We start from the raw sequence: 12,500 nt of genomic DNA, 5'->3' as shown, positions 1-12,500 counted from the left end.
CCTGGAGGCGGGGCCAAATCGCCCCACACTTGCTGATAGGACGGATCAGAAGTGGGCGTGTATCATTCCTGATCCGACTTCTCCTCGAAAAGGCCGCTTTTTGCACCCACTGTTTGGCGCTCGTCCCGCACGAGGCCAGGACAGCCTGACGCTCGACATTCACAAGCGGTGCGGGAATGGCCGCAGAAGGAGAGGCGAAGGTGGTGGAGGGTCTAAAGTGGCGGTCCCTGGCCACGGTGACGCTTGGAATGGCGGTGATGCGATGGTTGCGGGATGGTGTGCTGTAAAGGTCGTGGCTGTTGGCGTTGTTGTTGTTGTGAAGCGGCGTTGCGGTTGGTGGTTGTTGTGTGATGGCGGTTGAGACGTGGTTGGTTCAAAATAAAGATAGAACAGAAAAACGGCTATCTTAAAGGGTCGCAGCCCGAATGAATCACATTTATTCCCCCCAAACAACGGGTTTGGGGCTAACTACACATGTACTTACAGAGATATCTCACCTACGGGACCTGAATGGTGGTTTGCGAATTTCCTCAACCACAACAATATATTGCGTTAAAATTAAACTTCACTGCAATGCTTTATAAAAAATATTAATTATTAGACTAGTCCAGGGGTCGGGAACGTTTTTGACTCAGAGAGCCATTAAAGCAAAATATTTGGAAATCTATTTCAGTGAGAGCCATATAATATATTTTAAGACTGAATTCAACTAAATGTGAGTATAATAAGCCTCTGAATTTATTATTTTAAATAATGTTGTTATAATACTCACCATTAATGGGACTTCTGGTGCTGCATGGATTTGCTGATGGCTTTGTAGTCTGGTTGGTACTTGGTGAGGTTAAGCTTCATGCAAGCGTTGAGGCTTTCATCCGTTAGACGTGATCGTAGGTTGGACTTGATGTTTTTAAGATGTGAGAATGACTGCTCACATGCATACGTAGATCCAAACAAGGTCAATACAGCAATACTCACACGCTGCAGTGTGAGGTATGTGACAGGAAGCGCGTTCCAAGTTTGATAATCAGCTCGTCTTCGGGTTGAAGTTTTTTCATTTCTGTCCACATGTGCTTGCTCGCCAACTCCGCTTTCTGTCGTGCGATTCTTTCCAAATCTTCATTCAGTGACTTGAACTTCTTCACCCACATGTCTGAGGCCTTCAGGTCAGCCACTTCTGCTTCAAAATCTCTGACGGAGACACCAGGAATGTAACTCAGGTCGGCTGTGTTCAGTGAACACTCGTTTGGATGGGTGATGAACTTAAAAAGACGAGTGTGCTCACGAAATTCTCCAAAGCGTGCTTTGAATGACTGTAGGAGACTGGATGTGAAGCCAGCTAACTGGTGGAGATCAAGGTTTTGAGTGGGCTCACTTGCTGTGCATGCATCTTTAAATTGTCTCAGTTTTTCAAAATGTAGTAAACGACCTGTTTCAAGATCCATGATAAAGAGCTCCAGCTTGTTTTCAAAAGCAAACATGGCTTGTTGAAGGGATAACACTATTTCCAATGCCTTGCATTTTCACGTTGAGCTCGTTCAGATGTTCAGTCATATCCACGAGATAGTAAAACTTGAGGAGCCACTCGGTTTCGGCTAGCTCAGGATGCTCAATCCCTTTCATTTCAAGGAAAGTCCGGATTTCGTTCAGGCAAGCCGCAAAACGGCTAAGCACCTTCCCTCTTGACAACCAATGCACATTGCTGTGCAAAAGCAGACCGTGATAGTTATTTCCAACTTCATCCAGCAGTGTTTTAAACTGGCGACCATTTAAGGCTCGGGAAACAATAAAGTTGATCACACGAATGACCAGCGACATCACTTCGCCAAGCTGCCCATCACACATCTGAGCACAAAGTGCCTCCTGGTGTAGAATGCAATGGAAACTTAGGATGGGTCTATTTTCATGTTCACGGAGAAGCGCCACAAATCCTTTGTTTTTCCCCACCATACACGGAGCACCATCAGTACACACTGAGATAAGTTTATCCATTCGTAGATTTTTTTTCTTGAGCGAACTCCATGAAAGACTTGAATAAATACTCACCTCTTGTGGACCCTTTTATTGGCAGAACAGCAAGACTTTCTTCGCGCAGTGTATCACCAGCAGCATATCTTGCAATCACACTGAACTGTGACAAATGGCTTACGTCTGTTGACTCATCCAAAGCCAGGGAAAAGAACGGCGCTGTATTTATGTCCTTCACTTGCGTTTCCTCCACTTGGTTTGCCATCATGATGGTACGATCATGAACAGTTCTTGCCGACAGAGGCATGTCTTGTATCCGTTTGGTTATCTTGTCTTTGTTCGGAAGATCATCAAAAAGTTCATTGGCGACATCCAGCATGAACGTTTTTGCATACTCGCCATCTGTGAATGGTTTTCCGTTCCTCACTATTGCTAAAGATCCAGCAAAGCTGGCGGAATTATAGTCACCTTGCCGGGTCCATACGCGGAGTTGCTGCTGGCTGGCTTGCACCCTGCTCACTCGCTCTTGGCACGCTTTCTTTCTGCTGTCTCCCACAGGGTATTTTGATGCAAAGGTAGCATGGTGCGTGTCGAAGTGCCGCTTTATATTCGACCGTTTCATCGATGCAATTTTGTCATTGCAAATTAGACACACCACAGAACCTGCTCTCTCCACAAAGGCGAATTCTTCGGCCCATTCGTACTGAAATGTACGATACTCCTCATCTTTTTTTCTTTTCGCCATCTTCTTCGTCGAAGGGTGAGCTTTGAGCAAATGAGAGAGAGGGAGATGTTGACCCAAGTGAGTCTGGCTGGCCTGCGCACGGGCTGACATACTCGAGAGGTGCGGCGCGGCCGGCCGACTCTGGGATGCTGTCGCCTCAGCGGTGGCGCGCGATTGGTCGAGATGAATTCCGTGACGCGTCTCGGCGGCGGCACGTCATTGGAGGAACCGAAATCACGAGTCGCCTCAGCGGTGGCGCGTGATTGGTCGAGATGAATTCCGTGACGCGTCTCGGTGGCGGCACGTCATTGGAGGAACCGAAATCACTACTCGCGTCGGCCGCATGACTGGACGACCAAAAACCGCTTCAGACAATTCGGAGGTGTTTTTTCTTCTCTCCTTCTGCCAAGTTCAGCCCTGCACGTGAATGAAGCACGACACCATTCAAACTATAGGTAAAGCTTCTGCGAGAAATATTGGGCTTTCCAAGTTTCAAACTCCAATTTTATCTGCGAGCCAGATGCAATCATCAAAAGAGCCATACCTGGCTCGTGAGCCACACGTTCCCGACCCCTGGACTAGTCTTTTAAAAACGATAAATGTATAAACAGGCGAGCATTGGGTGGCTTTGACACCAACTCTGGTTTACATTTGTTGTACTTTGCCGGTGTGGTGTCGGTGCCATGTGGACAGTAGTCTTGCCTTTTCCTCAGTAGTATTTCAGTGCCAATCCCAATATCCCTAAGCTAAGGGTACATTCATGGTCAACCAGAAAGTGTGAACGAGCATCATATTTGATCAAGACCAGGAGAGGCAGGCAGAGGACTCCGTACCCTTCATGAGCCGGCTCAGTTGGTTTACCGACAGTCCGATTTTAGAGACAAGCTCGGATTACAGAACTCAATAATCACATTCCCAGTACTCTAATTTTAACCTCCAGCAGGATTTAGGATACCATTTCGGCGTTGTTTTGTTAAACATACAAGGTCATCAAAGTAGTTTATTCACAAAAATGCCACGACTCACTGGGAATTCCTCCAATTACCGGTCATGTTGACGTTGTGCTGATCGTGATCTCGCCTAGCAGGATTCGGTGGGCATTTGGTCGTTGGAAGAGAGTGCCAGACCCTAGAGTATCATCCTGCAGAGGCACAGGCTCAGGATGTAACTTTCTGTGAGAAGTGGAATTGTGAGTGCAAATTGACAAACTAATGGCTTCCTGTGTCATCGTCTGCTTACAAGGCCACCGAGTTACTCCGTCGCAAAATGAATTAATTGAGTGGAAAATATTTGCTTTATCAGCCCGAATGTGACGACATGCTCTGCCATCTGTGGCTGCTCTCAAGGCATCCAGCGAGTGCAAGATCGTTTTAAGGAGGATTCATTGCCCAAAGTCACTATTTGTAGCGAGCAATTTCCTGTAGTAATTCTCTGCAGACTACTGTAGTAGGACCTGTTACCAACTATAGTATATGAGAGCATTATTCTCACATGCTGTAGTTCTAACTGTAGTATTTTTGCTTGGGCACATTAATTGGAAAAGGAATTTGAGAAAAAAGTCTGAACAACTACCTTGCTCTTATTGGTTTCATGGTGTGGATTGTCGGCTGTAGAGGATAATTGTTTCTTTCAGGTTCTTTTTGAAGTTTCACCTGCATGTGCTGTGCCTCCAACTCTTTGCGACCTTACGTAAAGGTCGGTAAGGATAAAACGGCACCTGCGGCTGGTTTCTGATTGGCGTCTCTTCCTGAAGGGATGGGAGAGGTTGTTGTAAATGCAGTATTGTATTGGGTTTGTGCAGCAATGTTTATGTGTTTGCAGATCTACTTTGACATTGGTTGTTCATTCTCTGATATCTATATTCCCCTCGGGAGGTTCTCCATGGGTAAATGATCAGAAGTCCCTCGAAACGGGTGGCTCTTTATAAATTTAGTGGGAGCGGCTGTCCCTTTCTTCATCTCTCATGTCGATGAGTTTGTTCTGCTTTTCCCTTTAATGCAAATCATGGTTTATCAACAGCAAGGGCATCGATTTCTTTCGAAAAGTGAAGGCGGAGGGGGAATGTGAGGGTATAGTATTGGCAGCTTGTGCTCCCTTTTCTGGGAAAATTATTTTAGAGGAATGGGGGTAGGGGCTCAAATTTATTCTATGTCCTGTACAGTTCAACAAAATTAAGGAATAGGAACAAAAACCAAAAAAAAAAACCAAAAAAAACTCGAAGTATGCAAGAAAGGGAGAGGAACAATAGGCAAATGACCTCAAGATCCAATTCAGTGAGCAAGTGGTGAGAACAGCAAGAGAACATCGCAAACGACGCTCCAAGCTGCTGACGTTTTTTCCAAGACGGAAAAAGTAAATACAACATTGGGAATTCATCCGGATCCGCAATCGAGCCTAGAGCAACATAATAAACTGGAAAAAATGTCTGAAAATGTAAAATTGAGGACAAAATATAAAATTCAGATAGAAAGCCTGCCATCATACACTCTCCCTGGACCCGGTACACATTTACATCAAGAATTTGTGTCGACCTCCCTTTCGGAACCCACCCTGCCCCCTCCCAGGAAGCGGGGGGGGGGGGGTAAACCAATGACCACAATCTTTGTCTTATGAGTTATGACATACCCTTCGCCCCCTTGGTAAGTTTGGTTGAGATTGGATAACTAACGACCAGATGCATCGACCAAAGGCAGACACCAAATTGGGTATTCTTGGATAATGATGATTGATGACGATAATGATGAAACCACTGAAGCCCCCGAAGTGTTGTCTCCGAGCGCTCTCAAGTGCCGATCCGCGCGTCCAGCTATGGAGCGCGACGAAGCACTACGGAGCGGTTGTGCTCAAATATAATGAATTATGTTCTTCCCGTCTGGCATTCATACAAAAAATGTTCTCAACAACCATGGAATCCATTAATATTCCACAATTTTGGTTTTTTTGACCAAAAAACTAGGGGGGGGGAACTGATATGCTGTTGCCAATTTGTGCTAAATCTGCTCATTGATTCCAACTTTTCCCCCCTGCCTTGAGGATATTTTAACTGCCATCTATTTATTACATATGCTAAAGTGGAAGAATTTCAGACCTTCCTCCTTCTCCCTTCTCAACCCCCCTTACTGAACCCTTCCTCTCTGATATTTCCTTCCTTTTCCCAATTTTAATTTCCTACAATTTATGAACACCCCACCAATGTGTGCACATACACAAAGAAAACGGCGATGATGGATTGCTCCTGAGGGTGAAACAGCAACCCATGTGCACTGGTATGGACTCTCATGATGTTGTGGGTTCTTTATGGACGTGCTGGGAGGTTTGAATCTCTTTCTTCCTGTTTACTTTTCCCCGATTGCTCTTGTATTCCACATTTTCCTCCCCCCTCTGCTTCCCAGCCTTTATCTGGCCATGTATTCCCCAGGCGAGGCCTTGTCCTTGGCATTCAAGACTGGCTTTGAAGGCAAGGCTCGTGAGGGTGCTGCTCGCGTGGTGGTCCTTATCACCGACGGCAAGGCCCAAGATGAATTTACAGAACCGGTGCAGCGTCTGAAGGAGAACGGAGTTGAACTTTTTGTTCTGGGTAAGGAGAATTCTGATTGGCTTGCCACAGAGAATGGATCATTATATTCTAGCTTCCGCCGGATGGAGTTCTTGATTCATGTTCTGATGTATTTCGAAGATGCACACCAAGCTTCTTAAAGTCTTTCATTTGTTTTCAAGGTGGAAGTGAAGTCTTCAACTTTATTCTCCATGAGTAATCGTAACACACAGCGATAAGCGGAGTAATAAAGGCGTTTTGTCCCCCATCATGCCTGTGACGTATCCACCTTTCAGGTGCAGTTTGTGTGCATTATACAGGTAACTCTATGCAGGGAATTAGGCCAGAGTACCTGGATGGTGTTGGACTTTTTTAACGTGCATAATGGAGATAGACAGCCTGCTTAATGACCGAAGGACTTAAGGTCCAAATGACTGTGCGCTCTGAGCTGGCGCTGCATCAAAATGGCAGCTACAAGTCATGTCGTCAAATGAGGGATTGATCCCACGCTAAATAGTTTAATGACTGTTATATCATCATTGTTTCTTCTCCTTATTACGTATAACACCAAATTCTTCATTATTGTTAATTCTTTGAAGCCTGAACTTCTTGGGCTTTCGGCTCCCCCACTCTGGGCTTCCTGGAGAAAAATCCGGCCACTTGGGTATATGGAGGTTTGAATAGCGGCCGGTAAACTGGCCACTTTGGTATATGGAGGTTTGAATAGTGGCCGGTAAACTGGCCGCTTGGGTATATGGAGGTTTGAATAGCGGCCGGTAAACTGGCCGCTTGGGTATATGGAGGTTTGAATAGCGGCTGGTAAACTGGCCGCTTGGGTATATGGAGGTTTGAATAGCGGCCGGTAAACTGGCCACTTTGGTATATGGAGGTTTGAATAGCGGCCGGTAAACTGGCCACTTGGGTATATGGAGGTTTGAATAGTGGCCGGTAAACTGGCCGCTTGGGTATATGGAGGTTTGAATAGCGGCCGGTAAACTGGCCGCTTGGGTATATGGAGGTTTGAATAGCGGCTGGTAAACTGGCCGCTTGGGTATATGGAGGTTTGAATAGCGGCCGGTAAACTGGCCACTTTGGTATATGGAGGTTTGAATAGTGGCCGGTAAACTGGCCACTTGGGTATATGGAGGTTTGAATAGCGGCTGGTAAACTGGCCACTTGGGTATATGGAGGTTTGAATAGTGGCCGGTAAACTGGCCGCTTGGGTATATGGAGGTTTGAATAGTGGCTGGTAAACTGGCCACTTGGGTATATGGAGGTTTGAATAGCAGCTGGTAAACTGGCCGCTTGGGTATATGGAGGTTTAAATAGCGGCCGGTAAACTGGCCACTTGGGTATATGGAGGTTTGAATAGTGACCGGTAAACTGGCCGCTTGGGTATATGGAGGTTTGAATAGCGGCTGGTAAACTGACCGCTTGGGTATATGGAGGTGTGAATAGCGGCTGTTAAACCGGCCAGTTGGGTATATGGAGGTTTGAATAGCGGCTGGTAAACTGGCCAGTTGGGTATATGGAGGTTTGAATAGCGGCTGGTAAACTGGCCAGTTGGGTATATGGAGGTTTGAATAGCGGCTGTTAAACCGGCCAGTTGGGTATATGGAGGTTTGAATAGCGGCTGGTAAACTGGCCGCTTGAGTATATGGAGGTTTGAATAGTGGCTGGTAAACTGGCCGCTTGGGTATATGGAGGTTTGAATAGCGGCCGGTAAACTGGCCGCTTGAGTATATGGAGGTTTAAATAGCGGCTGGTAAACTGGCCGCTTGGGTATATGGAGATTTGAATAGCGGCCGGTAAACTGGCCACTTGGGTATATGGAGGTTTGAATAGTGGCCGGTAAACTGGCCGCTTGGGTATATGGAGGTTTGAATAGTGGCCGGTAAAATGGCCGCTTGGGTATATGGAGGTTTGAATAGTGGCCGGTAAACTGGCCGCTTGGGTATATGGAGGTTTGAATAGTGGCCGGTAAAATGGCCGCTTGGGTATATGGAGGTTTGAATAGTGGCCGGTAAACTGGCCGCTTGGGTATATGGAGGTTTGAATAGTGGCCGATAAAACGGCCGCTCGGGTTCAAAGCGTTAAGGTTGATACTGAACACATTTGTGGAATTCCAAAACGACTTCTGCACTGATTAGATTCCCTTTCCATCATATTTGGACATGAAGAGCAAAATATATTAAAACTATATGACGGAATGTAACGATGATATGGAGAAGAGTGACACATGTTGTCTTCAGCTTGAGTCAGTGGCGTCATCGTGGAAACACTGGCCTTGGCAAAACAAGGGAAGAGGTTTTTGCAGTCAGTGTGGGAGTTTAAATGTTGAACCGGAAAATTAACGTTTCACCCATTTCTCGACTTACTCGTGTTTTCCCATTCTTTCTCAAACTGTTCTGTTTTTATTTTCTTCCCAGGCATCAAGGCAGCAGACGAGGAGGAGCTGGAACGGATAGCATCTCTCCCTGTATCCGATCACATCTTCGTGATTCCCGATTTCAGAAATCTGGCTGAACTAGAGGAAGATTTCTCGCGACGCATTTGTGCTTCCATTGCACGACAAATGGGCATTGAGTTTGAGGGTGAGAGAGAGAGAGAGAGAGAGAGAGAGAGAGAGAGAGAGAGACAGAGAGAGAGAGAGAGAGAGAGAGAGAGAGAGAGAGAGAGAGAGAGAGAGAGAGAGAGAGAGAGAGAGAGAGAGAGAGAGAGAGAGAGAGAGAGAGAGAGAGAGAGAGAGAGAGAGAGAGAGAGAGAGAGAGAGAGAGAGAGAGAGAGAGAGAGAGAGAGAGAGAGAGAGAGAGAGAGAGAGAGAGAGAGAGAGAGAGAGAGAGAGAGAGAAAGAAAGAAAGAAAGAAAGAAAGAAAGAAAATGAAAATGAAAATGAAAATGAATATGTGATGATGATGATGGGAGAAAAGAGGAGTATAAACATCTGTAAATATCAAACTGTAACGTTTATATTTACGGTCTTAGCTTTCTCACCCTTGGCTGTCTGTATGTCTGTCTGTGAGCAAGATATCTCAAAAAGGTTTGGACGGATTCGGCAGAAACCTGGTGGACATGTTGGGTGTGTGCCAAGGATGAAATGATTAGATTTTTGTGAAGATCTGGATCTGGATCTGGATAGCAGAATTTTTAAAGTGATTCTTAACCATTGAGAGGGAGAGAGAGAGAGTGCCAAAAACCATGTATAGCACGATATATCAAAATGTTATGGACGGATTTGGATGAAATTTGGTGGATGAATTGGATAGGTGACAAGAACAAGCTAGTTCGGTGCCGAACAAGATAGGTGATCATTTGATTTTGGTAAAGGACCCGATGCAGATCCGGCCTATCAATGGGATACAAAATGTAAACTGTTCAGCCTGGTGGAGGTATGCACTCTACCGAGTGCCATTCTAGTTCATTATTATGATTTTCAAGGTGGATCATTAATTTTCCTGATTACTCTGCCTTCTAACCCCTTTTCAGAGCTTCCAGAGCCCGAGGCACCACAGTTACACGTAGTGGATTCGAGTCCTGACACGATACAAGTGGCCTGGGATGCACCCGCAGAACCTATCACCTCTTATCGACTGTCAATGTGGCCAGTCGGCAGTAGTCCTGACTCTGGGCTCCAGCAGGACTTACCGTCGAATGCGATATCTGCCCTTCTTGAGCGACTCTCTCCAGGCACTGCCTATGAGGTTGCTTTCCAGTCTCTTTTCTAATTGTTCTTTTATCTCTAATCATGTCACTTCCTTCTTGGTGTCATTATTATGATACATTATAATTAAAATGTGGCCTGATTAGCATAACAGTACTTGCACGTGCCATTAATCTGTTATCGCAATCCGAGCTGCAGCCTCGGTGAGAGCTGATTGGTTGTTCTTTCCAATTTGGGGTGATAGAATTTTATATTTTGACTGCTATTGGCATTGCATGTGGTATATGCTTGGGAGCCTCGGTGGTACACATTTCTGTCTACACTGTCACTGATGATTTGCCAATAAGTGATGAAGCTTGTCCGGTGGCTGAGGGGGATGGGGAGAATTGGTGGGAGCATGACGAACATCATCATTGGTTTGATATTTATACGGTATGCCATCCTGATGAGGGTAAATAAACACAAAATTTGGATAGGTGGCTCCATTTGATGTTCAACCAGCGGTGACCATAAAATATTTGTCTGTTTGACATGAGTCGCCGGGCTGAAGCCTCCGGGTTGTGTGGTGTGCTTGCGCAGGACTTTACGTCCATGGGAGATTGGCGGAGCGCTTGTCATACTCCGCACATTTCGATTTGTCCGCCCGATCGCACCACGTGCCTTCTAGTTGATTGGTTTGCATTAGCAGGAACAATCGTCTGGGTGGCAGACAGACTGTTGTTCTTTGTGGATTATGTGTTTTTACCGTTTGAGACATAATCCATGGCTGATGCTCACCACTACAACCGGGAGCTACGATATATATATATATATATATATATATATATATATATATATATATATATATATACATACATACAAACACAAGAATGTGTTTGTTCCTTATACATATCCAAACTTCCTTGGCCAATTATTTTCACACATGGAAGGTCAACACAAAAAAAATTCAATTTTTAATGAAATTAATGTAAAAAAAAAAAACAACCCCTGATAGAATGGCACTTTGGGTGATTGAACGTCGTCGTATGTCACATGACATATGCCCAAGTTTCATCTCGCATTGATTCGGGCGGTGGCGCGTAAGCGTCACTACCTGAGCCGGGAGAGGGGCTGAGCTTGCCCTCAGTCAATGATGCTACCCCGCAGCCTTGTGCTGCATGCGAACGAAGAAGACTTGATCTTAGCAAGGAACAATCTTGTTGATGATTTCCTTTAGTCTAAATTTTCCCATTCTTGATTGGGTGACCCTTCTGGTGTGCATATAGACGGCTATATTTCATGCATCAACTGTTGACTCACCAGATCCTTGTAACCGCTTTCCTGACTACTGCTGGGAAGAGCAATGGAAGACTACTCATTGTGTTCTCTGCCTATAGTGAGTGCTTCAGCGGCACCGAAGCTCTGAAAAGAGTGCAGCCATGAACAAAATGGAATATAACTTAATACATCAACGACAAATCTCCCCTCTGGGCTGGCTCCCCTGCCTCACATCTTTCTCAGCTTGACGCCCTGGAAAAACAGGCTTTCAATATCATTGGAACTTCTCGCGATGAAGCTGAGTCTACGGGCCTTTCACTTCGCCATCTCCGACAGGTCGGTGGTCTCTCTGTCTTCTTGCGCCTTATTTCTGGACTTGCTCCCTCTATCCTCTCCTTGCTTCGTCCCCCCCAGGTATCTGCAGGTCACACGCCGATCCACCAGCAACCCCCTCCAAGTGAAATTGCCTCAATCCAGAACCACTGCTCACCTTCACTCATTTATTCTTCTTTTTCCCACCTGTGGAACCACCTACCACACTATCCAATCTTATTCTTCCCTCCAGATCTTCAAGCCAGCTGTTCACCACCATCTCAAGTCATTCCCCATCCAAGACCACGATCTTTTCGGCACCTGTTAAACCACCCCCACCCTTCCCAAAAATTTTGCTTGTCTTTCCATCTTGTCCATCCATTCCGTTCTCCCTTACCCCTCATCGTTACCTGCATCCCTTGTTTGTCCATCTCCATCTACTTTCTCCCTCCACCTGCTGTTGGTGTTTCCCCTTTGTTGTGTTTTGTCCTGATTTGTTTCTTATCATAGGTCTTCCACAAGCCGAGACCATGTATTAATAAAAAAATAATAAAAAAAACCGCAAATTTCAACGCTCAAGTGTTTAACTGATGCGATACCACGTCACATTCTATTGGCTGATAGTTCCCTTCTTGTATCACACTCACCAAAGAAATCCATTGTTTCATTGAATGTGCAACTCGACCATCGTTTTGTCACGGCTTGAATTTCATTGGAAAGGTCTTCATTGCCAAACTTCACGCAAGCAACTATATGAATATTATTGAAGGTGGATTTCACTCTGACATGATGGCTTACAGGTATGCACACTCACCTGTAGTCTATCTCGCCTGGGTTCGAATCCCGACGCAGCTATAAACTGTCCATCCCTGTGTTGCACAGGCAGGGTGATTCATCAATGTGTGTACCGTCCCTCCTGCCAAAAACTACTTGGGGGCACTGCATTAGCGGCACAGCCACACCAACAGCGATGATGCTGGCAGCATGGTCCTGCACCCCGTGGATAATGATGCTGCATTGCGATGTCCGGATACCATTCTGAGATT

The 12,500-nt window shown here is 45.7% G+C and overlaps 1 protein-coding gene across 7 annotated transcripts in view; it reads left to right on the top strand.

The window, feature by feature from the left end:
* LOC147009897 (collagen alpha-1(XIV) chain-like) overlaps nt 1-12,500 on the top strand; it is a 165,066-nt gene that overhangs the window by 42,708 nt on the left and 109,858 nt on the right. For 6 of the 7 annotated variants that reach the window (XM_085861478.1, XM_085861475.1, XM_085861481.1 and 3 more), the window contains 3 exons: nt 6,108-6,266; nt 8,654-8,818; nt 9,711-9,925. In XM_085861478.1, the coding sequence (XP_085717604.1) occupies nt 6,108-6,266; nt 8,654-8,818; nt 9,711-9,925 (539 nt within the window). Of the gene's footprint in view, nt 1-3,101; nt 3,145-6,107; nt 6,267-8,653; nt 8,819-9,710; nt 9,926-12,500 lie in introns of those variants that run through there. The other variant, XM_085861482.1, reaches the window with a different exon arrangement.

The sequence above is a fragment of the Eptatretus burgeri genome, chromosome 17 (genome assembly GCF_056783735.1).
Source record: "Eptatretus burgeri isolate ZD-2024b chromosome 17, Ebu_testis_v1, whole genome shotgun sequence".
NCBI lineage: Eukaryota > Metazoa > Chordata > Myxini > Myxiniformes > Myxinidae > Eptatretus > Eptatretus burgeri.
Note: the sequence above shows the minus strand (reverse complement) of the source record. Positions and strands in the feature narration are given on the sequence as shown.